General features: G+C 47.8%; 1 protein-coding gene across 3 annotated transcripts in view; it reads left to right on the top strand.

Moving 5' to 3' along the window:
• The window catches only part of CSTPP1 (centriolar satellite-associated tubulin polyglutamylase complex regulator 1), a 185,199-nt gene that overhangs the window by 155,594 nt on the left and 1,694 nt on the right, over window positions 1–27,911 (top strand). The window contains exons 4-9 of one of the 3 annotated variants that reach the window (XM_004436929.3): window positions 6,897–6,981; window positions 21,317–21,402; window positions 23,202–23,397; window positions 24,027–24,136; window positions 26,558–26,621; window positions 27,127–27,880. In XM_004436929.3, the coding sequence (XP_004436986.1) occupies window positions 6,897–6,981; window positions 21,317–21,402; window positions 23,202–23,397; window positions 24,027–24,136; window positions 26,558–26,621; window positions 27,127–27,301 (716 nt within the window). In that variant the 3' untranslated portion in view covers window positions 27,302–27,880. Of the gene's footprint in view, window positions 1–6,896; window positions 6,982–21,316; window positions 21,403–23,201; window positions 23,398–24,026; window positions 24,137–26,557; window positions 26,633–27,126; window positions 27,881–27,911 lie in introns of those variants that run through there. The other 2 variants (XM_087423021.1, XM_004436930.3) reach the window with 2 other exon arrangements.

Raw genomic sequence — 27,911 nt, 5'->3', positions numbered from 1 at the left:
ATGTTGGCTTAGTCATAATAAAATATAAAACTAAGGAGTCTGGCTTTCTGCCCCTATTTGAACACACTGAATATGCTCTGGGGAGTAGTGAGTTGGCAAAGGATAGTGTTAATAATGGCCCAAGTACTTTACCCCACAGGTGTCATTGGAAGCCATTGCTTCTCATTCCTTTTGTAAGATTATTTCCCTTTCAGTAAACTATCATTTCTCTCCATTTTATAATATAAGACAACAGTGCTGTCAAAGAAGATGAAATTTAAGAACACAACCTGCTCTTCTTCTGGGCTTTGCTTGACAGGAACATAGCCCTAAGATGTTAGAATCTTCCTGCGACTTGTGGTACCAAGTGCTACATGGGGAGTGAAGCTGTCAGATGTCCTGCCCCCTCCCTCTCCTTGCCCCCACTCTCCCTCCTTCCCCCCCCCCTCCTTGGAGAGTAGCACTGAGGAGTATTTACTCAGCTGGGGACTGGTACCAAAGCCTCAGTGCCCTGGGGATTGAAAGGGGTGGTATGGTCATGCCCCGAACTATCCATGTCCTTCCGAGCATCTCTTGGCAGAGCAGCCTGGCTGAGGGTGAGTGTCATTTAGAATGAGCCTTCACAACCCCTGCATAAAAGAGCATAAAAATAATTGCAACTGAAAATTGGAGAGTCCACTCCTGGGCTGCGGTGTTCTCTGGCCTCTGTGGTGGTTCCTATTGAGATCATGCAGCCAACCAATTAGAGGCTGTTCAGTCCTCTGGGATTCCCCATGGCTTGGTAGCATTTCATTATCTCCGGTTCTCGTCCCAGCACTAGCTCCCCTGGCCATCAACATGTAGGCACTCACACAAATGAATTCAGACTAAACCCCATTACATCCTCCTTACTTTTGGAGCTAAAAACCCCTTGATTCAGGCTTTGGGGAAGGCTTTCTCTGAGTAAAGGACAAAGATATGGCCCTAGTTCCTTCTGTCTGGTACTCCTCCGCTGATTTCCTTTAGTGACCCTGGAAAAGGCACCATTTGCTGGGAAGAGCCAAAAGAAGAGCGTTCCCAGGAAGAGCTCTTTTCTCTCTCCTCTTTCTCTACAGAGAGAGATGCTCTCTCTGTGTAGCATCTGAGTCGACAACCACACATTGCTGTAGTTCTTCTGGGCAAATGTTGTGGACACACATGGTGGTCTGCGAGGAGTTTTAGAGATGACTAAGCTGCCCCCACAGAGCTTCAGGAATTTCCACAGCAAGAAGGCAGACCAGATGTAGACAAGACAAGAGAAGATCTTCCTCCTTCTTTTCCAAGAAAAGAGGAAGTGAGAACGAGTTAGCCCTTGCATATATTGGGCATCAGTAATTTCTGACCAGATTAATTTTCTTGGCCAAAATAACCTCATCTATCACTTTCTAGGATTAGAGTAGAGATAACAAACAAAATATTTTGAGTCGGGGCTGCTTATCTTGAAAACTGAAGTATTCATGCTAGAGCTGTAACAGTGGTAAAGTGAATTACTAGGAGGTAAACCCTAGGCTTCCTCTGATTTTCAAGGTAAAATTGGTGATACGTTTTTGTGAAAATAAATACTCAAGCTGATTAAATTGAGCACTTGATGAGAAGGTGCTAGGAGTCAGCAAGCCCATGAGATCTAGTACTCCTGCCATGATTTATGTGTTTTCTGAGAGTTATGGTACCTACCAAACAGGAGAGTTTCCATTTCCAGCACTTTCCAGCTGCTGGCATCTCCTCACACCCCCTAACTTTGTAAACATGTCTCCTGTGCCTGGACATTCCCCATCTCTGTGTTCACAGTGACCAGAACTTTGTGCCTCCAAATTTTCATCTGGGTCACTATGCAATGCATGTTTTTATTCATTCATTCCTCAACAAATATTTACTACTATGTGCCAGGCACTGTGCTAAAGGCTTTAGGTAAATCCAAAGATTCCTCAGTTTTGGGACTTCAAGTTTTAATCAGTTAATAATTATAAAATAATACTACCATTTATTGAGCACTTCACGAATTTTTCAGAAAAGCGCCTTATGTATAAATGACCTCATTTGATTTTTACAACAATCCCATTAGGTAGGTACTGTGGTTATTCACATTTTTAAGATAAGGAAGCCAAGGTTCAGAGAAGTTGTATAACTTGTCCAAGTCATACTGGTGGAAAGTATTGGAGCCAGGTTTTGAAGCCAGGTCATCTGACCGCCAAGTCTAGGCTGTGCACTAATACACCTGCCCTGCCCGACTGCCCTGCCCCTTTAATGTGGCCACCTGGAGGGGCTCTCTGTTTAACTTAGATACAAAGTCTGTCAGTCACCTGGCGTGAACAGTCTTATCATCAGAAGTCAAGTCCTCCGCAAACCAGCTGGATCCCACCTGCTAGAGTAGAACTTGGAGCTCGGCAGGCTTAGGTATGAATCTTAGTCCTCCCTCTTCCTCCTCCTCCTCCTCCCCCTCCTCCCCCTCCCCCTCCTCTTCCTCCTCCTCCCCCTCCTCCTCCTCCTCCCTAGCTCTGCTTCCTGGAGAAAGTAATCAACCTTAGTTAAAGAAACCCTAGTTTCTTTATTTCTAAAACAATAATGGCAAATACTAACAGCCATTGATGGGCCATTGTTCTAAGTACTTTCCATTAACTCACAACAACTGTATGATGTTAGTACTATCATTATTCCCATTTTATAGATGGGGACACTGAAGCATCAAGCGCTTAAAGGTCAAGTAATTTGAAATCAGTGGCAAAGCTTGGATTTGGACCCAGGCAGTCTGACTCGACAGTCCACGCCATCAGCACAGTGCTATACTGTGCTGCCTCTCAAGATATAGGATCAAGGGTGTAAACACCTCTGGTCCAGAGCCAGGCACACAGTCGATGCGACTATTGCAAGGTTTAGAATAAGAAAGTTTAACAGCTCTGACCACCCGCAGAAAGAGAAGCACCACTTTATGGAGAGTGTTCTGATTTTGATCTTATCCCAACTCCTTCTTATGTCTTTGCCTTTGAACTTTCAGGACCTGCTAGCTGAAGCTTTCCTAATTATGGGGGGATTCCTTTAGAGAAGGCATCTGTTGGTATACACCACTTAGCTTCCCTGCACCTGCCAGGACGCAGAGCTGCTGGCAGGTGGGCAGGGATGAGAAATGGCGGTGTAGCCACAGCACAGGTGTACTCATCCCCACCCTCCATGGCCTCCAGCCCAGCCAGGCTGTGGTGCTGGAGCTGCAGTCCTTCCTGTTGACGGTAATTAGAACCTTTCAGACTCAATTTCTTACATGAAAAAAATCCCAATTCACTTGCATTGTCTCCTTGATCCAGTTCACCTGGAGCTATTTAGTTCCTGCAGTTTGTTTGGAGGGGAAAACAAGCTCTTAAGCCTTCACACATTATGGCTGATAAGATCAAGGTGCTGAAAATGTTAGTTGGGTAAACTTTGGAGCCAGACTGCCTGGGTCTGAGTTTGAATCCCACTTCTACCTGTTATGCGTGCACAATCTGAGTTTTTGGGTCTGTGAAATGGGGATAACCGTACTGAAGACTAGATAAGGTAACACACGTAAAACCCTTGGAAGAAGAGTGCCTGGCCCAGTGTACATGTTCAATAAATGTTAGCTGTTGGTATCATCATCATTAAGCCCATTGGCCCTCAGCACTCCTTTCCCTCCCAGCCTGGGATCGTGCTCTGGGAAGCCAAGTCTCCCTCCTCTTCCCCAGGCTCTGGACCCTTCTCTCCTCACTCACCAGATTATTTCATCTCTCTAAGCCTCCATCCATGTCCTTATCTGTGAAATGGGACTGGGAATAATGGAGTCTACTTCATAAGGTTGTTGTGAAGGCTAAGTGAGCTAATAGTGACTATTCATCTCATTACTGTTATTCTTGAAGCACAAAGGGCTGCCTGGAAGGGCCTTTGAGACTTTGGAGAGCTCTAAGAGCCAAGGGGCCCAAAGTAGACACGAGCATTTAGAGTGAACTAATTCCTGAGTGTAAGCCTCGAGAGCTAGGGGGACTGTTGGCCTGTTCATCATGTAACACTGTGCCTGGAACCGAGGAGGCACATGGTAGTGTTAAAGGAACTACAGAAGAGTATTCAAAAACAGGTTTGGCTCAGGCAACTTGACAGAATTTTCCAGGCAAAACCATCCTAGGTGTTTAAGCGTTTAAACTCGGCAAAAAACACCCTCCTCTTCTCCTCTCCTGTCTTTGCCCCCAGGATTTAAAAACAAAACCAAAATAGCTCCCATTGTTTGGTGTTACGGGGTTCTAGACATTCTAAGTACTCTGTAGACATCATCTCTTTTAATCTGACTTCAGCTCTGAAAGGTTGATATCATCATTCCCATTTTACAGATGAGAAACTGAGATTTAGAGAAATTGAGCAATTCGCCCAAGGTTGCACGCCTGGTAAATTACAGAACCAAGATTTGAACCTTAGCCTGCGGGACAGGAAGGGGACAGCTCCCATTTGTTCATCAGTGGTCTGATTTTGGTACAAGTCTTACCATTCGCCATTTTCCCAAGCACACGCTGTACAACTGAGGAGTGTCTCCAAGTGGCAGATGCCTCTCCTTTGAAATCATCTGGCCATGATATCATCTAGCCACTACTTTAATAAAAGTAGAACTGCTGTCTTCCACAATTAAGGTGGCAAAAATTGTTTGTTTGCACTTTCATTCCTCTCTTTATGTGACTCTCTTCCTCACTTTACATTTGGGACAGTCAAGCTCCAGAAGTGGTGGACAGGAAGTATTCTGTTTTGCTGATGTATTTAGTATTTCCAAGAGCCTGTTGTTTCATTAGGGAAGTAGAAAATGATTTTTGTAAATCATTCTTCTGTCTTTGAGAAGCAAGTATTGAAGTACTTGAGTTAGAATATCATCAAGAACCTAGAGAGCCAAGGGTCTGTAAACCAAGAGGCTGATTGATTCCCAGCCTTGTCTTCCTTGATTAAATGTGGGGGTTACACAACTGTCTCTCTAGGCCTCTTGTTTTCCTTCACCCTGTTTATCTTCCCAAGGATATCTTGTAGGTAGTTTAGGGGATAAAGGTGAATTCCTGTGAAACACTTTGACTCCTGTAAAGAAGGTATCAGGTAGGGGCCAGCCCAGTGGCGTAGTGGTTAAGTTTGCACGTTCCGCTTCGGTGGCCCGGGGTTCACCGGTTCAGATCCCAGGCGCGGACCTACTCACTGCTCTTCAAGTCGTGCTAAGGCGGCATCCCACGTAGAAAAGCTACAACTCTACAACTATGGTACACAACTATGATACTTCTCCTCAAAGTACTGGGGCTTTGAGGAGAAAAAAGAAAAAGAGGAAGATTGGCAGCAGATATTAGCACAGGGCCAATCTTCCTCAAAACAAAAAAAAAGAGAAGGTATCAGGTACATCCACCAAAGTTTAGCCTAGAAAAGCAAGATTCAAAGAAAGAATTTTCCTTTATTTACTTCCTGCCAGAAATTACTCCTCTCTATACAGGGAATTCTGGTGTGAGAATAAAATGGAAACACGTTAGGTTCGGTGGCTTTTCTCCCTTCCCTTTGCCTTTCTTGTCCCTCACCCCAAATCTGTGAGACTAGGAGTGGCTATTACTCCTTCCCTTGAAGAACAAAACCTCCTATCAAGCTGTGCCCGAGGTCAAGCGAGTGAGGAGAGGGAAGTGCACACCCCATTGTGGCCAAGACGAAGGCCACAAAAGCCATCTTGATCCTTTGACCTACATTGACGCTGAGTCTGTTCCTTTGGTGTCCCTGACTTTGACAGTGTGGTTAGTCTAACTCTCTGCCCCCACCTTGAATTGAGCTTTGATGAAAAAGTAGTAGGAACCCAGGCCTGTCCCTGGAGATTTGGGGTTTTGTCTTGGAGAAGCATCAACCGAACTAGCAGGGGCAGGAGATCTGGATTCCTGTGGCTTGGGCTAACTTAGGTCCAAAGAAACCAAGTGCCTATGATCATCATCTTCATTCCCCAAATGTGGCCATGCCCTCTGGATTCCCTTCTCGCACTATTCTCCCAGTTAGGATGGCTTCCGGGTAGCTTGCTCTTGCTTTCCCATTCTCCTGTCCTTCCATATTCGAAATGCTTTGGTATATGGAGTATTTGCAGATTGCTGCTGCCTGCTGATCTAAAATCTTTTGGCTTTAGTACATGCAGTAACAAAACTACTTTTAAGCATCAGTGTATGTCTTCTCCCTGGGGATCCCATAAACCTCTCCAAGATTTGCCTCTCTGGGTTTTCTGCTGGGCCACAGAGCCTGGTCCTGGCTCATCTCTCCCAAAGCACTGCTTCTGTATATCAGGAATCATTTGGTTGCCTTGATTATATATCTTGGATCTTTTTCTTGGCTTCCTATAATAGGATGACCAGATTTGTGTGCAGACATCTAAAACAAGCCAGCCTGCGCAATACTGGATGACAGAGTAATAAGGTCTGTGGGTTGCTCTGCTGTATTCTCCTCCATACATTGCAAGGCTGAGTTTGCCTTAGTACTGCTTCCAGATATTCTGTGAATGATCTTTGGGCATGTTGTGGTGAATGTTACCATGCCAGAGAATTTCAGCAGATCTAACCAGCTTTGAAATGACTCATTCTTGCCGCTTTTTATGCACAAGGAAAACCAAACTAAGAAGGCTGATAAAGGAACCCCTCTTGTTCCCTCTTCTCACCTGACCATTTTTCAAACTAGCAAAGCTCCTTTGTCCAAAATGTTGTAGCTGGGTGCCTCCCACTCAGGAAAAGCTTTGTGGAAATACTGATCTTAAAATCTCACCCCTGGAGGTTAGCGGCTAGCACACCCTTAACCCTGATGCACCTTTGAAAGAGCAGCTCTACCAAGACTAGGTCTGAAGCCTCTGAAATGAGCAAAAAGAGAGCAGTGACTTCCCGTGCAGAGACCTAATGTGTTCCTCTCCATTTCCGCTTCAGATTTGCTGACCATGAAAGAATATCACTGTTTGCTGCAATTACTGTGCCCGGATTTCCCGCTGGAGCTCACTCAGAAAGCAGCCAGGTACGTCTCCTGGGCTCTTGAGGCCAACTCAGCCCTCTGTGGGCAAGGGCTTCTTTTGGTTTTTATACCTGAAATGTATACAAATAAATAAACCATTAGGGAGGAATAAAACCATTAGGGAAGAAACTGGCATTTGGAGAGGGGTCTATGTGGGATTTGCCCAAAAACGTAATACTCACTTTCTGCATTTCCAAAGGGAAGCCAAATGATCCTTTGTGGTTTCTGTGGGGAGCCTTAGGGTCTGCAGATAGAGTTGGGGGGTGGTGAGATGAAGAGGCAAGCACACACACACATACGTACACATACGTGCACACGCGTGCACAAAGAGAAACTCCTAGAGGATATTCTGAGAAAAGAAGGGGCAAGAGTTGGCAGCAACTTGTGATGAAGGGGCTTGAGGTTGGAGACTGGAAAGGCGTGAAGGTGATAAAGCCCAACTGAGGGAAGGATAAATTCTATTATTTATGCTAAAAGAAGGTTTTCAAGATTACTCCAGAACCAGAAACACTTGGCAGAAATACTTAGAACCCCCTAATTTCTGTGTTTGGTTTCACTGTCATTCACATTTTTTAACCAAATGAGGTAGTTGGACTGTGCCTCAGTTAACTTTTACTTATTTAACACAAAATCTGAGCCAAGGTAGCAAATGGAAGTATAGCAAAAATCGTGCTTTCTGAAAAATGCCAGAACAGGGGATTTTTAGGAAAATATTCTGTTATACCATACACGATGGATGCAGGGCATTATACATTTGTCCAAACCCGTAGAATGTACAACACCAAGAGTGAACTGTAATGTAAACTATGGACTTTGGGTGATGATGTGTCCATGTAGGTGCGTTGGTCGTAACAAATGCCTCACTCTAGTGGGGGTGTTGATAGTGGGGGAGGCTGTGCATGTGTGGGAACAGGGGGTATATGGGAAATCTCTGTACCTTCCTCTCAATTTCACTGTGAACCTAAAACTGATCTAAAAAAGTAGAGTCTTACTAATAATTTTTTAAATGGCCAGCTTCCCTAAATCATAATGAATGCATTTCCCTTCACTGTTTCATTTAAATTCATTTACCTTAATCATTTGACTTAATCCTTATAAAAACTGTTACTTCCCATTTTACTGAAGAGTAAACTGATATATCTCAATTTAAAAAAAGAGGAAACTGAGGCTTAAAGAGGTTAAGTATGTTGCCTGAACTTACTGATGGCTTGTCAGGAGCAGAGGCATAACTTGAACCCAGGGCTGCCTGATTCCAGAGGCTCAGCTCACCCTCCGCGCGCTTCTGCCTCCCTGTGTCATGACATCATTTCTACTTGGTGGTTTGACCCACTGAAACCAAAGCAGCATTGGCTTCACTGCATCAAGAACCGCCTGACTCCTAAAACGAGCCAACCATCTCCTCCGCCGACTGGAGAGCTGGGAAATCCAGCACTGTCAGCAGCGGACACACTGGGGCAGGCTGTTTTGCAGTTCACGGCTCATGAACTAATTTTGCTGATCGTGTGCAAAACCTGTTTAGTGATCACACACCCAAAATTTTGTAGATTTTTTTCCTTTCGTTGTTCAGTGGATTCTTACCTTCTCCAGTGGCAACCAGCCACTGGTAAAAGCTGTGGTTCAGGTTTTATAATTTTAACTCATCTGCTATCTAAGGGAGATTTAGATTTTTTTTTCTTAGTTGAAAAAAATGTGTGGGAGATTATCTCTTATAATTTAAAAGCAGCCACGTGGAGTTATCACCAGATTTCCAATTGTAGTTCTCCTTTGGGGTCGGGTCATTTTAAGGAAGATTCAGCCTCAAAATTTGGGGGGAAAAACTCAGCATTCTTAAAAATTTAAGATAATACTTAATAATAAAAATCAGCTATGATTTCTATATAGCTGAATAATAAAAAAAAAAAAATTCTCTAGGATCTCTAGAGAATTCCTAAAGAAAAGGAACCATAAGTGTGAATGTGTGTGCTCCGTGAGGGCAGGCAGGATCTATCCCAGGCTTGTTTGCTGCTGGATCACTGTCGCTTAGCATGGAACCTAAGACACATGCTCCGCTCCGTAACTGTCTCCTGAGTGAGTGAACAGATGAATGCATATTCCTTGTCTGGCATTTTATACATTCTAATAGTCCATGCTTCTGAGTAACTCTAAGAACGAAAGTCAGCACCTATATCCTATATTCATTTGTTCATTCATTTATATATTAATCAAATACTTCTTTTTTAACAGCTTTTTGGGATAAAATTCACATACCATCTAATTCACCCAAAGTATAAAATTCAATGGCTTTTGGTATATTCACATCCATGACCACAATCAATTTTAAAACATTTTAATTACCCCAAAAAGGAACCCTACACCCCTTAGCCTTTACTCCCCAGTCCCCCATCCTCCCCAGCCCTAGGCTATCACTAACCTACTTTCTGTTTCTATAAATTTGCCAATTCTAGACATTTAAAATAAATGGACCACATATAATATGTGGTCCTTTGTGACTGGTTTCTTTCACTTAGCATGTTTTCGAGGTTTTTTTCCATGTTGTAGCTCATGTCAGTACTTGATTTCATCAAATATTTCTTGAGTGCCGATTTTGTGCTAGGAGCTATTCTGCACACTGAGAGTACAGATCTGGTTCCTGCCCCTCAAGGGGCTTGACGTTTGGCTTAGAAGAGAATCTCTTGGGTACTGGTCACTGCCTGCCACCACTTTGTGACCCTTGCAAACAGTTTGATAGATGTAAGCACTGCAGGATTAGGGTAGAAGTAATATAATTCTCTAAAATTCACAGATTCTTACAATTATTGATACCAAGGGGCTTCTGGAGTGATATTCCCCTAGCTGTGGTCAGAAGCTTACCCCCTCCTCATCAAGAGGCCTACTGTTTGATAGAAACTTCAGACCTTCAGTTTGAGGAGGAGGAGGAAGCCTTGTAGCCAGTCCATGTCAACGGCAGGGTGAGGGAATTATGGGAATGCAAGTATAAACAACAGGCCCAGGGTAATCCTCAGGATGCTGGCTGTGAAATTAGGGATGAATTCAGAACTAGGGGCAGTTTGTTTTCTCCCCGTGCATGAGCATCAGGCTTCTGTGGCAACCCCACCTCTCCAATGCCATTCTGTCCCCCCTCCACCCCAGCTGGTGTGTGTGCAGAAAAATTGCATATATCCCAAACAGTGCACTCTGATTGTTTAAGCTATTCTCATTTTGTCCTGGAGGTCAGGATCCCAAGTTCCCCCCACACAAGCCCAGGCTTCTGACCAGAATGGCACATGGGGGTGGTTAGGCCTCCAAGGCAGTTTCTGTTGCCAGAAGAGGCACTGCCCTCTCCCGTCTCACTGCCGGGCTTGCTTTATTCAGGGCCCTGAGGTCTGGGGACAGGCTGCAGAAGGAGGCTCCCGTCTGTGATGATGTGTGCATAAAAGAATGTAATCCACACGCAGCTGTACGCCAGAGCCTGTTCAGGGCCATGGCGCCTCGACATGCGCTTGACTTATGTGCTGCAAGCACCGTGGCCAGGCCCTGGGGCGGCAGGTGTGCGCTGGAAACACAGGAAAGGAAAGAGCAAACAGACCCATGACAGCGCCCAGCCAGACATCCTCTCCACCTCACATATTCCTGCAGCAGTGGGAGGCGTTAAGTAATTTTACCCCTACATGCTCACCATTGCATCTCTGTCTCCATCCTCTATGGACTGGGAGGCTTTCCTGACGGTTAAGAGCATGCAGTTGGAGCCAAACTGCTTTTTTTTAAATTAATTATTATTATTATTATTATTTTTTTTTTTTTTGGTGAGGAAGATCAGCCCTGAGCTAACATCCATGCCAATCCTCCTCTTTTTGCTGAGGAAGACTGGCCCTGGGCTAACATCTGTGCCCATCTTCCTCCACTTTATGTGGGACGCCGCCACAGCATGGCCTGACAAGCGGTGCGTAGGTGCGTGCCCGGGATCTGTACCTGGGCTGCCAGCAGTGGAGCGCATGCATTTAACTGCTACGCCATGGGGCAGGCCCCTAATTATTATTTCTTATTGAGGTATAATTGACATATAACTTTATAGTAGTTTCAGGTGTACAACATAATGATTTGCTATTTGTATATATTGCAAAATGACGACCACAATAAGTCTAGTTAACATCCATCACCATACATAGTTACAAAATTTTTTCTTGTGATGAGAACTTTTAAGATCTACTCTTAGCAACTTTGAAATATGCAATACAGTATTATTAACTATAGTCACCATGCTGTACATTGCATCCCCAGGACTGATTTATTTTATAACTAGAAGTTTGTACTTTTTGACCCCCTTCACCCATTTCGCCCACCCCAAAACCCCTACCTCTGGCAACCACCAATCTGTTCTCTGCATGAGCTTGGTTTTGTTTTGTTTTAGATTCCACATATAAGTGAGATATTTATCTTTCTCTGTCTGACTTATTTCACTTAGCATAATGCCCTCAAGGTCCATCCATGTTGTCGCAAATGGCAAGATTTCATTCTTTTTTATGGCTGGATAGTATTTCATTGTGTGTGTGTGTGTCTGTATCCCACATTTTCTTTATCCATTCATCCATTGATGGACACTTAGGTTGTTTCCATATCTTGACTATTGTAAATAATGCTGCAGTGAATGTGGGGGTGCATATATCTTTTTGAGTTAGTGTTTTTTGGATAAGTACCCAGAAGTGGAATTGCTGGATCATATGGTAGTTCTATTTTTAATTTTTTGAGGAACTTCCATACTATTTTCCGTAGTAACTGCAAGAGCCAGACTTTTTTTGTGTGTGTGAGGAAGACTGGCTCTGGGCTAATACATCCATTGCCAATCCTCCTCTTTTTGCTGAGGAAGATTAGCTCTGAGCTAACATCTGTGCCCCTCTTACTCTATTTTGTATATGGGACGCCACCACAGCATGGCTTGATGCGTGGTACACTGGTCCACACCCAAGATCCAAACCTGCAAACCCTGGGCCCCCGAAGTGGAAAGCACAAACTTAACCACTACACCACCGGGCTGGCCTCAAGAGCCAGACTTCTTGAGTTCAAATCCTGGTTCCACAATTTGTCAGCTTGTGCCCTTGGGAAAGTTATTTAATTTCTTTGAGCCTCAGTTTCCTCATTTGTAAAATTGGAATAATAATAGTTGTAATAATTGAAGAAGTATGTAATGCACTTAAAATCATGCCTGGCACAGAGTAAACTTTCAGTGTTAGTAATAGTAGTCTTAACCTTGACCTATGAGAGCACAGGCATCATAGGGTTAGAAAGACCCGGATGTACATGGCCGCTGTGCCCTATTAACTGGATGACCTTGAGGATCTCTCTTAACTTCCCTAAGCCTTGTTTCTATATCTGTAAAATGTAAAGTCTGTAAAATAATAGTAACTAACTCATAGGGTGGTTGTAAGATTTCAACAAAAAAATATGTAAATTGCTTAGCGTATTGTAGACATTCAATAAATAATAGTTTCTTGCTGTTAAAATAACGTTGGCATTATTATTATTACCAAACTTTAAAAAAATAAATGAGAAGTTCCTGGGTTCCCTAAGGCAGTGCTTTCTGGCCTTTTTTCGCTTCACAACACTCAGAAAATAATATAGAACACAAAGTAGGGTAAAGACAAGACTGCCTGTGATTAGCCCACAGGCTCTGGCCTCCTCCCAGCTGGGGCAAGGGAACCATCAAACCTGTAGCCCATTCAAGGCCCAAGTGACACAGGGCCGGGAAGCTCCATCCCAAGGGTGAAGATTTAAAGCCGTAGTTCTCAAACTTGAGTGTGCATCAGAATCACCTGCAGGGCTTATTAAAGCACAGATGGCCCAGCCCCATCTCCAGAGTTCAGTGGGTCGAAGGTGGGGCTCAAAAATTCATAGTTCTAAAAAATTCCAGGTGATGCTGATGGGCTAGGACCACTCTGAGAGCCGCTGATTTAGAGCATTGCACGCAAATCTCATTCTGGCATTTTAAAATTGATTGCATTAAAAGGAATTACATTTCCTTCTCTTGTCATCTGAAACACTATTTAACTCACTTCTCCCTCACTGAAGGCCAAATTCCCTAGTGAGTAATATATGTTTAATAAGAAAAGCTCTTTTATCATGGTTTATGCTGCATACATATAGTGCTTCGAAAGCACGTACGCTCCTAAGGAATCTAGTTTTAGACATAGCAATTCACCTCGATTTAATAGAGTCACTTTTCGGCTGGTCCCTGTGCCACGAAGGCAGGACAGCCTAATGGTGAAGGACTCCAGGGCTGGAGCCAGACAGCGCTGGATTCAAATCCCATTTCCTTCCCTTACTGGCTTGTGACATTGAGCAACTTCTCTAAGCCTCAGTTTCTTCATCCGTAAAATGAAAATAATAATAACACCTGCCTTATAGAGTCGTTTTTAGGATTTAATGAGATAATGCTTGTAAAATCCTTGTCACGTAGCCCTTAAAAAATATTACCTATTTTTAAAAATTATAATTAGTGAATGGGGAGTGATGCTTCATTCCTGTATTCATTTTCCAAGTGTTCACTGAGCATCTCCCATCTGCCAGACCTCATGCCGTGCGCTGAGGAGACAGCTTTATGCCTTCGTGGTGTCTTTCTGTCTGTGTGCCTCTCCCCTGCAGCGTCCTTCTGCATAGATGTCCTCCCCAGATCTGACTTGCCATCTAACAGGATCACTCTTGCCCCGAAAGGTCTTTCACCAAAACAGACTATCCTCTCTTTCCCCTTTTATTCACCAAATATTTATTGAGTGCCTATGTGCCAGTCACTGTGCTTGTGGAGGGGCTATGACAGTGAGCAAAATAGATGTTCTAGCCCTCAAGGAACTTAAAAACTGATAGAGCAGCAGACTAAATAAATGAAGTGCCAGGTGCTACAGAAACATGTAAACAGGAGACCCAGCCTAACCTGAGGAATCATGAGAGGCTTTTCCATGAGGAAGAGATGTTGAGTTTGGGACCTAAAGGATTAGTAAGAGATGGACTTGCCCCATCAGCTATCTAGACTTCTAAGGCCATCATAATGAAGATAGTTTAGTACTAGAATAAGGATAGACAAATGGATCATGCTAGACAGGCCAGAACAGACCCATACATTTATAAAAACTTGATACATAAAAGTAGTACTGCAGAGCAGTGGGGAAAGGGAGGATTCAATGAGTAGTGGTGGGGCAATTGGTTATCCACATAGGAAAAGATAAAATGAGATCCCTGCTTCATACCATATTCAGAAGTCAATTTCACATGGATTATAGACCAAGTGTGACATGCAAAACCACAGTACTGGTGGGAGTGTTAATTGGTACAATCACTTTGGAGCAGCTTGGGCAAATCTAAAAAATTCAGAGGTGTATTGGTTATGAGGAAACACGCAGCATTGTTTGTAATAGTCACCCTTGGAACAATCTGCTTGTCCTTCTGCAGAAGAAAGGAGAGTGTGGTGTCTTCATACAGTGGAATGCCATACAGCAGCAAAAATGAATACAGGGAGACAGATGCATCATTACTGATAAATCTCAAAATATCAAGTTACAGAATGACACATAGAGATAGAATTTGAAAACAAGCAAAACAAAGCTAGATAATGTTTTAAGAATGTAGGTATTTGAATGAGTTATTTAGTATAAAAACATGCAGAGGGATGCTAAACCCCCAAGTTTCAGTAAACAAAGGCTAAGCCCCCAAGTTTCAGTGGTGATCTCTGAAGGGGGTGGGGGGACATAGTATGTGTATTGAACAGTATGTGTAATATTTTACAAAGCTTTTAAAAACTGAAGTGAGGATGGCAGAATATTAAGGTTGGATGAGGTTGGCTAGTGGGTACATAGGTGTTTGTTATGTTATTCTGTGTCATTTTCTGAAGTTTTAAATACTGCATTTAAAACAAAAAGTATGGGTAGGATTTAGGTAAGGAGCAGTGAGAAGGAAAAGCAGTCTAGGGAAAGGAAGCAGCCTGGAAAAGAAGCCAGGCTTTCACCAGTGATGACCTGGAGGAACTTCGAGATGCCAGTGGGCCTGGAATTTGAGGAGTTTGGGAGCTGGGAGAGAAAAGGATGGCCTCACAGGCCATGCATTGGGTTTGGGTATTTATCCTAAGAACATGGAACATTTCCCCCCTAGCTGTAAGGCTTCTTGGGAGGGACCAGGATAATGGGCTTTAAATGGCTGGGCTGGAGCCTTCGAGCTGTCTGCAGGAAAGAAGCGGCTGTGGGGGCCCATGCTTCCAGCCCACCTGGGGGCAGTTGCTGTACACTGATAATCACCAAGTGTGGGAGAAGGGACAGCGCCACCACAGGGAGGTGTTACTGCCGCCAGAGAGCTCAAAGCCAACTTTTTCTTACCAGGCGCAGCTGCAGGTAGTCCAGGAACTGTGATTAGAGTCAGAGAGACCTGTGTTTGAGTTACAGCTCTTTCACTTCTGCCTGTAACCTTGGTCAAGGTTCTTAATCTCTCTGAACCTCTGTGTTCTCAGTAAAGATATTCCCTGAGCTTAGCTCGTAGGATTACTATGAGAAGAAAATGAAATGACGGATGTGTAGTGCTGACAGAGTAAGCCCCTAATGAGTAGTAACCGTGTTGTTGTTGTTGTTATTGCCCACACTCTCTGGATCAAGCTTCTTAGGCACTACCGGGCAGGTGGGGTTTTGGTACCCTGGAGGTGCAGCTTGGGGCCAGGGGAGAGCAAGGACCCGGGCATCCCAGCTGCCTTGAGCGCCTGGACTTGTGGCAGCTTGTACAGCCCAGTCCAGAAGAGGGGCAACCCTAGCAAGTGTCCCAGGAAAACTAGACAGCAGGCTTTCTCTCCCACCTGCAGAAAGTAGCCGGGGTGTAGTTTCCCTCTCACTCAAGGTCGCAACGTTAAAACAGCCTGCCGAGGTGCGCTGGGAGCCCAGCAGACTTGGGGACACGCTTCAGCTGCACCAGGAAAGACACTGGCCATGTGACCTCCCCAAAGAAGTGCAGTCATGGAAAGTGGCTCCTCTTTCTGGCCCTGGCTAAGGCCTGGCTTCCCCAAAAAGTAGACTCGAAACAAGATAGCTAGCTTCCGCCTGAGAGCCTCGGCCTGGCTGGGTGCTGGCAGCACCTACTTCCTCTGAGCTATATTTTTATTTGCTATTTTGAGCTCTTCCAGCACCTTCAACCAGCTATAATACACTTACTGATAGCAACTAACACTTATTTTGCATGTTTATTATACACTAGACACAGTACATCATATTGACTCTCCACAAGAATCCTGTGAAATGGAAACTATGATTATCTCCTCTTTACAAATGAGGAAACTGAAGCTCAGAGAGAAAAGGTGACTTGCCCAAGAAAAGGTGACTTGGCCAGTGAGTGGTGGATCAGGGATTTGATCCCAGGGCTGCTCAGCCAGACCTGCAGGGACATGGGTACAGCTCGTGCCACTAGACCAGGGACACTGACCCTTAGGCGTGAATAGGAAGTTGGCGAGTCAGTAGGTTCCGACTGGAAGCTGTTACTTCCTTGGCACCCACTTAACTCTCAGCCAGCCAGCCCGCCCACCCCAGCTGTTGGAAGTCAGCAAGGGAGGGAGAGAAGGGCCAGCCCCCTCAGGATTAGCTCGGACCCTGCCAAGTGCTCTTTCTTCATTCCAGTCGCCTGCCCTGGTCTCCACCCTTCACATGGTTCTGCTCAGAGCCAGCCTGAACCGGACTGCCTTTACTTCTCCCCCAGTCCCTCTCTCTCGCCCTGAGGCCTGGCCTGCAAGGATCCCTCTGTGATCCAATAGATTTGTACAGACTCTTGTTGGCAACAGCTCCTGTTGGCTCCACTTCAAAGCATGGGCGGCCAGCCCCTCCAGGTGTCAGAAGCAGCTGGCACGTTAGCAGAAGGCCTCTGGCAGGAAGGGTGTTGAGTCAACCGCCATCAACTGGAAAACAGCACATGTGGATGACCTCGTCTCCAAGAGATTCCTGCTTGAGCCTCTGGGGGTGGTGACAAGTTTGAGTTCGGGGTGAAGGAGCTGTCTGTGGGATGTAAGGCCTACAACCTGGGGTTATCCTTGTCGCCAGAGGCAACAACACCCCTGTAGCTGCCTGCCTGTCTTTCCCACAGTCTGCCAAGAGTCCAGTGCCAGATACCCAGACCTTTCATGGGTCAGAGCATTAGTTTGGAGATGGACAATGCAGCACATGATGTTTCTGAAAAGCACCTTTCTGTAAGTCTTTCAGACTTTCTGTAGCCACAGTCCTCCAAACAGCAAGCTTTTTCCCCAAAACAACCAGCGCTAACAGGAAAAGCTGTTAGTTCTGTCCACCCTTGGGAAAACACTGTCAGAACTGGAAGAAGCTCTTTCATACTTTTGGGAAGTACATGCCTTCTGGCTTCTGCTTGAATATCTCCAGCGAACAAGCAGCTCACTCCTTTACAAAGCAGCCATAATCCCAGAGCTGGGCAGCTTGAAAAGGTCTTCTAGAGCCAAACTCTAGATCCCTGGACATCTCCCTCGGAGGCAGCCCTTCAAGGGTCAGGTCTCAGCCCTCACTTCCTCCTCAGTCTTCTCTTCCAAGCAGAAGGATCTAAATGCAGCCATTTGTCTGATAGCATGGTTTGCAGACTCTCCACCGCTCTGACCCCCTGTTCCGTGACTCCAGTTTATTTCTCTTAAATGGACTGACCAGAGCTGAATGTAGTGTTCAGATGTCACCTGGCCAGGGGCAAAGAAAAGGGCACTGTGGCCTCTCTTACACATTTCTCCATGCTCTCCTTCATTCAGCAAATATTTACTGATGGCCTACTGTGTGCCTGCACCATCCTAGACCTTGGAGTGAAGCAAGAGGCAGAGAGACAGAGGTGTCACCTGGGGGATCTGAACGTCTTGGGGTAAAGACAGACATGAACAGTGTGAGGAGGTCGCAGAGGAAGCCAGTCGCAGGGAGGCCTACCCTAGTCTGCAGTGGGGCAGGCTTCCCAAAGAGGTGCTGTGTAGGCTGCAACCTGAAGAACGAGCAGGCATCGGGTAGGTGAGGATAGAGGCATGAAGGGCGGGGAGCATGGTAGGTAGAGGGCCAGAGTGGCTAGCCTGAAGGGCACGAGGAAGGAGGGAGCGTTGGGAAGAACTGAGGATCAGTGTGGTTGGAACATAGTGAGGGAGCCGCCTGTGGCCTCCACTGAGTCTAGAGAGGTGAGGGGAGGCAGAGGGTGGGTCATGTGGGCTCGTAGCTAGGATGAGATTGGGGGCTCCTGCTAAGGTCAGGGGGAAGCCCGGGAAGGGTTTTAAACAGAGTTGTAAAATGGTCAAATTCACGTTTTAAAAAAGATCTTCCTGACCGTAGTATGGATACTCAGAAGGCGGCAAGAGTGGTTGCAGGAAACTAGGTAGGAGGTCATCCACTCGCCCAGGAAAAAGAGGTGGAGGTGGGCGTCGGATGGTGGCCGTGGAAGTGGACAGAAGTAGGTGGATTCACGAGAAATGACAGGACAGGATTGATAGGACTGGTGATTGATGGCTGTGGGGCGCGCAGGCAGGGAGTCTCCAGGATGTCAGGAGGACTCCCAGGTCCCTGGTGAGCAGAGTGGTGGGTGGTGTTGCTGGTAATGAAAGCCGAGATCCAGTTGGCTCTTGTGGCAGCCAGTCCCACTGCTTGCGATTAGGAAAACCCCTCTGCCTTTTGCACACGTGCTGCAGGGATCCAGCCACATGTCCCTCAGCAAGAAAGCCCCTGCACCGTCTGCCACCCCCAACTATCCTGCTGGTCCCTGCTGACCAGTGTAAGTTTCAGCCCACCAAGGAGCAGAGGTCAAGACCAGAGCCCACCCAGGGCTGCCCTGCTCCCACAGAGACAGCCACCCTTACGCCGGCGGGGCTCCTGCCCTCTGACGGCTGTGCTCTCGCGCTCCCCCAGCTGCCCATCTTACAGGAGGGTGCTAACGCTCACAGTCGAGGATGGCCCCTGGCAGAAAGCCGCGGGCCAGTTCCGAAGCTGGAAGGGCAGGTCCTGCTGCAGCTTCCAGGCCTCTCTGTGGCTGCGAGAGGAAGATGTTGATGGCAGTTGGCTTCGACACCCTGGTGTGGCAGGGCCTGTCTCAGGAGCATGCTGATTAGCAAGAATTACAACTTCTGGAATTAGACAGTGGTGACAGTTGCACAACTCTGAATAGACTAAAAAACACTGTACACTTTCAAAGGAGTTGAATTGTATCGCAATATAAATAAATGCATAAATAGATAAAGAAATAGTAAATGGAGGTTAGTGCTATAAACAGGAGCACAGGGTGCAGGTTGATAAACAAGAGAAACCAAGTAACGTCTTCACAGGCTGTGGCTGCCCTTCCTGGGGTCCTGCTTGGGGATCTTCTCAGGCTGGCGCTCTTCCGTAGTAATTAACTTCAGGCCACTCTTAGCTGTTCTTAGCTGTCTGGGGAGGAAGGCAGGAAGCAGAGGTCACTGGTTTCTCTCCTCTGGGCCTCTTCCTTCTCTGCTGAGCCTGGGAAGGAATAACTTTGGGTGCTGGTGGCTCTTCCTCCCTGCGTGCTCCTGGGAGAGCTAGCTCTTCCGCTGTGGTTTGGGTGCCACCCTCCCTGCCCTCGCCTCTCCCTCCCCATCTAGATGTCAGAATCCGGGCTTTGTGCATGCCCTTTTGCGTTTGGCCTGTCTGGGTTCTCAGGTTATGAGAAATGGGGGTAACTACTTGGCATGGGGCCCCGCGCTTGCTCCCACACGCCACTGATGGAAGAACCAGGGCGCCCTCCTGTGGCCTTCGGCAATATTGCTCCTTCCCTCCCTCTGGCCTTGAATTTTTTTCCAGTTGAAATTTTAATGTTGAACTCTGGTAGTTGAGGCGGATTTTTTCTCCCTCAAGAGCTACATGAGAAACAGTTAAGGCCTTAGGTGAGAAGAGGGCCCAGCCTCGTGGCTGAGTGGTTAAAGTTCTGCATGCTCCCCTTCGGCAGCCTGGGTTCACAGGTTCAGATCTCGGGCGCAGACCTACTCCACTCACCAGCCATGCTCTAGTGGTGTCCCACATATAAAGTAGAGGAAGATTGGCACAGGTGTTGGCTCAGGACGAATCTTTCTCAGCCAAAAAATAAAAAAAGTGAGAAAAAAGAAGATAAATTAGCCACAGAAACTAAGAAATAAAACGTTAGTGTTTGTTTACTGTAACTTTATTTTAAAAGAGGCAGTATGACCTAATGGAAAGTACAGAGCCTGTGGAGTCGAGCAAACTCACCAGCTGTGTGACCCTGGCAAGTTGACTTCTCTGAGACTTAGTCTCTTCACCTGTAAAATGGGAGTAATAACAAGACCTACCTCGTAGGGTTGTTGTGGGATAAAATTTAATCAATATAGGTTAAATACCTTGTACAGTGTCAGCCATGAAGTAAGTACCCAGTAAATGGTGCCTGTTTCCATTATCATTATTACAGCTAAAGACTAGATCTAGGAACCCTTTTCTCTCTTTGGGGAGATCTGAAACCAGGGCCAGCTGCCTTGTACAATCCCCAGGGCGCCACTCACGTTATATTCTCTCTAAAGCTTTCCCAGAGGTGAGCAATGTTGGCTCTGTCTGGAGCTGATCCAGCTTCAAGTTTGGGGACCCTCTGACACAGGGAGGTGGAGAGACATTTAGAAAAATACACAAGACAGCAAAATAAAACAATTTTTAAAAAAGAAAAGATAAAGCCAGAAGGGCCCAGTCCAAAACAGATGGGGGCCGAGCTCCCCTCCAGTAGATGAGTTTGGCACCCTGCCTGGCACATGGACGGAGCCCAGCAAGTGCTAATTTCCTTCCCTTCCTGTCTTCTCTCCGATGAGGCCCTGAGCAGAGTATGAATATGGCCTGGGTCGGATCCCTTTAGTCATCACATGGTTTTCTTCCTGGGGTGGGGGGTAGGGGGGTGCGTAGTGGGAGGGACGAGAAAGAGGAAAAACCAGGAGGCAGGCAACTTGTGAGAGTGGACAGCAAGGAGGAGCAGGGGCCGCAGTGGCATCACAAGACGGGGCGTAGCTCTGCACCCTCCTCCCTTGTCTGCCATCTGTGCCCGGGGTGGAGGTGCCTGTGGCTGTTCTGGCCCTTGGTAGCTTATTAAATCTCAGTACCACTTGCCAAGACCCCTGTAAACCTCTTGGCTGTTCTTTTTGCCTTTTCTGATCAGCTGTATTTATTCTGAACTAAATGGTCCTCACTGCAGGATAAAAGGATTTACTGCTTAAATATATGAAAAGAAACCTTGGCTGCATTACAGTTGCACCCTCTTCTTCCCCCGCCTCCCTCCCCATGCTCCATCCACTAGCTGGTGCCACAGAGACAGAACTGGGAGCCTGCCCTTGGTAGTACCTAGACACACACATTCTCTCTCATTTTCTCTCTTTCCCCCTCAGGATTGTGCTCATGGACGATGCCATGGACTGCTTGATGTCTTTTTCAGATTTCCTTCTTGCCTTCCAGATCCAGTTTTACTACTCAGGTGAGAGTCTTCCAGGGCCCCATGTGGCTCGTGTCAGGACCATGTCTCCCTCTCCTACCCTGTGGCCCTTTCCATCTGTGTGCCTGGCACACACCCTTCTCTCCTCCCCTTCCTTGGGTGGTGTGCTGCACCGCGGGTCACTAACAGGATGTCTAGTTCTTGCTGGTGGTCACAAGATTCATTCTGCAGAGCCTACTCCCTCAGCCTCCTCAAGACATAGAAAACCACAGTGCTTCCGGTCCACAGCACAACAAATCAGTTTAAATGATAATGACAACAACAGCAATACATGCTGTTATAACAATACATGATAAATCCACTATTTATTGAAAACTTACTATGTGCCAGGCATAGCACTAAGCACTTAAATCCTTGCAACAACCCTAAGAGACAGGTCCTTTAAGAGAGAAGCTTACCGAGGTAACGAGCCAAACTCGCAGAGCTAGTAAGTGGCGGAGCCCAGACGAGAACAGCGGGCTCACCCCAGAGCCAGTGCTCTCGGCCCCTCTGCTGTGTTACTACCATCGAAGGTCTCTGCCCTGGCCCTGACCATATGTGTGGGCGCACATCTTCCCATCCACACAGCTTCTAGTAAGCACACACCAGTCCTATCTCATACTCTCCCCTGCTCCCCATTTCACACCAGCTGTGCCCTTAAATCCCTTCTGGAATCAGGTGGAATAAAAATAGAAGAATAAATCCAAATGCACATCAGCACACACACAGCAACATCAAATGGAATGTTGGGTTTGGAAATTGCTGACTATGTCCATAAACAAACTTGTTTAAAATGGGCTCTTCCAGTAAACAGAAGGCTGTCCTTGGAGCCTGGACATGGCCTTCCTGCCAACTGGTAGCCCCAGCCAGCCCGGACCTCACTCAGGCGCCACATTTTGTTTCCTTGACGATAGCCCAAGGGCCTGGGCAGGCTGGGGCTGGAGCCTGGGGTCTGGCCACCTGCTCTTAGCAGCTCCAGGCATCTATTTCCCCTTTCTCTGAAGCTCCTGGGCCCTAGAGGAGGAGCAGCCAAGTTCGGGAGAACCCTTTCCCCTTACTGCCTCCCAGGCCGTCTCCTCGCAGTGCTCCCAGGACGGGGCACAGCGTCGGGCCCAAGCATCACTACTGCACAACAGTGTGTGTCAGGCAGCTGTGGACAGGCCATAGGTCACTGCTCACTAACAATGGCTCAACTACTAACATTTGAAAACAATTTCAAATGTTTATTAATTAAGTTAGCAGCTTGCAGGCTTTTTCTTCCTCACTGATGTTCCAACATGCTTTCTTGAATCAGGGAGGCAGGTGGCCTCACAAGATGGGGTTACCAGTGGGAGCGTATACATGTTCACTCTTTCAAAAAATATTTATAGCATTTAACATGTGCCAGGCACCGCGCTAGGTGCTGGGAAGGAAGACGAACAAGGCATAATCCCTGCCTTTGTACAAGGATCTTCCATTCTAGCAAGAAGACAGGGTGAACAAATAATTACACAGGAAATTCATCGTTGGGTAAGTGCTACAAAGAAGTACAGGGTGCTCTGAAAGTATGTAATGGGGGATCTCACCTACTCTAGGAGCATCTACCCAGAGGAGGGGACATGGGAGCTGAAACACATATTAGTGTCATCTCTCATGAGTGTGGTGGTCACACAAGGTCGAGGACTCCTGCTCCCAGGACACCATGCACTGAGCACAGAGGCTGGTGTGGAGCTGAACTAACAAACACAGAAGGGAGGACACAGTGAAGGGATGAGGTATGTCCTCCCTGCCTGACCTGTGGCCCCTCCACCCATGGTACCCAGAATTCCTGGAGAGCGTGGCTGCCATCTATCAGGACCTGCTGTCAGGCAAGAACCCCAATGCAGTGATTGTGCCAACGTCGTCCAGCGGGCAGCACCGCCAGCGGCCGACCTTGGGCGAGGCCGGCATGCTGGAGGGAGTGGAGGCGTCGCTGTTCTCCCAGTGCCTGGAGAACTTGTGCGACCGGCACAAGTACAGGTGAGCAATGGGCCCGCAGACCCCGCCTCAGCCCCAGGGGTGTTCTGATTGGTCCCGGCCTTCTAGGGGCCTGGAAGGCCATAGCACAAATTAGAGCAGTGCCATTTGCTCCAGACCAGGCTGTTGACTGAAAGGCTTCCCAGGTGGCTCACACAGGGAGGATTACGTCCACTTGGGCAAGACCAGCTGTAGGTGACCAGCTTGGCCCCCTTCTCCTTGCCACGAGATAGACTGGCCTTGACTTTTTAGAGAGAAGGAAAAGACATTCACTGTACAAAGAATTCACTGTACAGAAAGGGAGAGTTAAGCTGTCCTGTGTGGCACAAAGTCCCCTTACTAAGTCAGAGAAGCCAGTTTTGGCCTCTTCCAAGAAGAGGCTGTCACCTATTGCCATGTCCCCATCCCCTCCCTCCCACTGCCCCCTAGTGAAAGCACCAGTTAGTGAACATGCCAGCCCCTTCTGTCTACAATCAAGGCCTTGCTCCTAGAGATCTGCTGTGCTCTCTCAGGGTCTTAGGGCCCCCAAGGCAGGAAGTCCCTCGGTCTTGGCTTTGGGCACCTCCTAAGCCTGACATATGGATGAAAAGATGGCACTCAGACTTGCTGAGTATCTGTATTCTCCTTTCTAGCTGCCCACCCTTAGCCCTTGTCAAAGAGGTCCTAAGCAACGTTCAGAGACTGACCTTCTATGGATTCCTTGTGGCTCTCTCAAAGCATCATGGAATCAACCAAGCCCTAGGTAAGCCAGAGCTAGCTGTGGCTAGCCTCTCCTGCCCCCACCATACAAAGCCATGCAGGAGCTGGCCTCTGTTGGCAGACATGGTCCCATAGGGAGGGGGCATCACCGTCCCTGCCTTGACTTCTCAGGGCCAGACTCTGAGACCTAGGGAGCTGGAATGTGCACAAGACCATGCCCTCTTAAGCCTCTCACACTCCCGTGGTAAGGGACAGCCTTCCCTGCTGAGGCCCTGCCCCAACATGAAGCAGCCTCCCCAAGGCAGAGGCGTGCCCAGCCCCTCCCCATAGAATCCCCAGTTCTGCTTTGGGGAGTGGCCAGCAGGTTGGGCAGACACAGGGCTATTTACTCAGTGGCTCTGGAGATTATATATCAAAGAGACCTGAATCCCATTGGTAAACAGAGCAAAGGTGTGTCTGGGGAGGCCTTTTATCTCAGCTGGAAAAAAACAAGTCTGATTAATCTGAACGGGATAAAAAAAAAAGTGGGGAGAGGCCTGCAGTGGCCCAGTTTTTCCTGTCCCTTGTTTTATTCTCACTGGTTGGCCTCCTCCACCTACCTCGCTCTTCCCCCTCCCACACCCGTTGCTCTCCTAGGGGCAGAGCCACCAGGCCACCATCCACCGGAGCTGGAGAGGTATCCAGGTGTGTTTGGGATCCCAGCTTCCTGAGTCTCAAAGAAGAGACACACGGCATTCCCCTGCCTTGTGCCAGTTAAGGGAATGGGGTCAAGGGAAGGATATTCAACATTCTTTAAATGCCAGCCACAGTAGGCCAAGTACTGGCTAGATGCTTTAGAGCCTACACGATACAGAGCCTGCTGGGGGTGCTCTGGGGTACACGGGAGCACAAACTCCAGCAGGAGTGACTGAGGGCCCTCTCAGGCAGGATGCCACCTGGCAGCCTCGTTATTCTCAATCAGTGCTTAAGACATGCACAGGGCTGAGAACCCCTCAACTAAGTGATGTTGGTAGGCAAGGTCACCGGCTGGACGAGGACTAGAAAGGAGGCAAATAGGAGTCAGAAGTCAAGAGTAAGGGGGCGGCAGGTGGGATCTGCCTAGGTTTTCTGTCGTGCTCCTAGGTAACTGGCTGCCCGCCCTTCCTTTCCACCAATCAGCTGCTAGGAAGGAAAAGGAGTGCTAACTGGCATCTGGCTCACCGCCTGGACTAACCTCATGCCCTCACTTTTTCTAGGGCCTTTGAAAAGAACACTCACTCATTCAACCACTTTTATGGAGCACTAATGCTGGGTCGAGTGGGAGATAGAAAGAAGCATATGGTCTCTGCCCTCACCTGTGTCTCCAGTGTATGAAATAAAGATCTGGAGATACCTGGCTGCAGCCAGTTTCCTGCCAGTTGTGGCGAGGGGTTGTCCTGTTCCCTTAGTCCTCAAGACACACACACGCGCGCACACACACACACTGAGAGGCTTCTGTGGGACACAGTTTGAAAACCACTAACATAGAGCAAAAGGGGCCGGGAGGCATCATCTGGAAAAGCTTTGGAAAAGTCGAGAATTAAACTAGAGCCAGATGGGTCATTTTAAGATTGAGGCTTTCTAGAGACCAGCATTGTTAACTGCCAAATCTAGGTTCTGACCCGTAGTAAGCTCTCTTCCCTCGACAGGTTGCTGGTATCTTTCTGTCTGCAGGCTTCAGCTTCACCCTCCCTCCCACTCTTAACAGCCCTGGAGAGTATCCAAGACTCCCTCCTCTTACCTTGTCCCAATATCAGAGAATTACCTCCCTTAGTTTATAGCTGAGGAAACCGGCTCTGAGAGGTTTGTGGCAGAGCGGAGGTGGGACAGCGCCCCCTCCTGGCAGCTTCTGGCCACACAGAAGAGAGTTTGGTCTGATGCTGATCCAGCCTTCTCCTCTCACCCATGGGACCCTCCCTGGAGGAGCTGAGGCAGCATTTTTGACCATTCTGTCTCCAAAGTGGTGTCACCCTAATTTGGGGGCACAAAGCTAGATAATTTCCGGTCTTTGGGGTTAGCCTGGGCCATATCCTCTCTTTGGCTCCTTTTCAGCCCAGTACCTGGTTGCTCAAGGAAGAACTAAACCCCCAGCACCAGCTCAAAACCCACCATCTAGTCTTGGAAGGGGATTGCCCTGTTTCTGCAGTGACCTTGAGATGTGGGGATGTCTCACAGCTGTAGTCTCTGCCCAAAGTCGGGAAAGTAGGCAGCGGGGTTCACTAAATTTACCCAGCAGTACCCAAGACTTCCTGCCCCCATTGCGGTCCTCTTCAACTTCTTTTAAGAGCTCTTCCCCAAATCTCTTAGATCAGCCTTCCCAGGGTCAGCAAAAAGGCAGACGTGAAGGTGAGGGACATGGAGACATCTGCTGTGAATGGGGCTGTCTGACTGGAACATGGCTGAAGAACCCTCGGATTAAGTTTTGTGCCCCTCAATTATCTCCTAGGAGCTCTGCCTGACAAAGGGGACCTGATGCACGACCCAGCCATGGATGAGGAGCTAGAACGGCTGTAAGTGTCAGGTGGGAAGATGCCGCCCCCTTGTGGGAGCCAAACCTCAGTTGGACATGGCAGTGCCCCATCATGGGTCACACAGCACTTGTCCATAACACCCCCCATCCATCAGGGAAGGGTTGGGGCCAGCAGAGGCCTGAGGTATCCTGAGTCCTTTGGGAATACAGCCCATGGTTTCACCCAAATGCGAGAGTGAGTGTGGAGGGGCCGGCCTGGTGGCACAAGCGGTTAAGGGTGCACGTTCCACTGCGGCGGCCCGGGTTCGGATCCCGGGCGCCCACCGACGCACCACCTGTCAAGCCATGCTGTGGCGGCGTCCCATATAAAGTGGAGGAAAATGGGCATGTATGTTAGCCCAGGGCCAGTCTTCCTCAGCAAAAAGAGGTTTGGCAGATGTTAGCTCAGGCCGATCTTCCTCACAAAAAAAAAAAAGTGAGTGTGGAGGTCCTGGTCTCTGGACAGGAGGCATCTCGCTGCCCTCTGGGCTTCTTCCCTCCTTCAGGCTGGCCCAAGTCCCAGGCCTGGTCAACTCGGTCACTGCCGGTTCAGAGGCCAGCTGCCTGCCTTCCAGGACCCCTCCCCGGGTTGGCTCCCCCTGGAGACCCCTCCATCACATCCGCAAAGTGGATGCAGAGAGCGATGGCTCCACTGAAGAGACAGATGAGTCTGAGACTTGAGGAGTCTGAAGGGTTCTGTCTACAACACCCTGTAGCCTGCTCCCACCCAGCCCTTGGGACTCTCACCCCACCTCCTCTCCCATGCCTGTGCCATGCTGCCCTCTGCTGGTGAAAAGGCCCGATAAGGGCCCTAGCCCAAAGACCTACCAGAGGAGTTCTGATGATCAACCAAACCAAGCAGTGACCCTAAAAAGTTAAGAGCCTTCTCTCCCTTGCCCTGTCAGCCTTTGTGCTTTAGTCAGGCCCCAAGCTGACAGCAGATTGAGCGGAGGCCACGGGGAAAGTGACTTGGCCTCAGCTTTTTGCTGACAGCTCCCACATAAGGGTCATCTGACAGCAACTCCAGGAAGGGGGAGACCCTGAATAACCGTGCAGAGCCTTGCATGATCAAGGGTGACAATACAGTGATGCAAGTAATGGGAGGACACAGCCACTAGCCATGACAGGATGAAGGGTGGGCAAGATGACAATTTCACTTTCAAAATCTGCTTCAAGTCTCCTGTGTCTAATACTTAAGTATGTGAAATGAATAAAGTCCCTTGTCTGGTAAGTGGTGAGTCTAAGGCCACTAGACGGAGGAGGGGGTGAAGGGAAGGGGCGAGTTTGGGTT

Source organism: Ceratotherium simum, chromosome 34 (genome assembly GCF_057802395.1).
Source record: "Ceratotherium simum simum isolate JZ-2026a chromosome 34, ASM5780239v1, whole genome shotgun sequence".
Lineage (NCBI taxonomy): Eukaryota > Metazoa > Chordata > Mammalia > Perissodactyla > Rhinocerotidae > Ceratotherium > Ceratotherium simum.
This window is presented reverse-complemented; position numbering and strand designations above follow the sequence as displayed.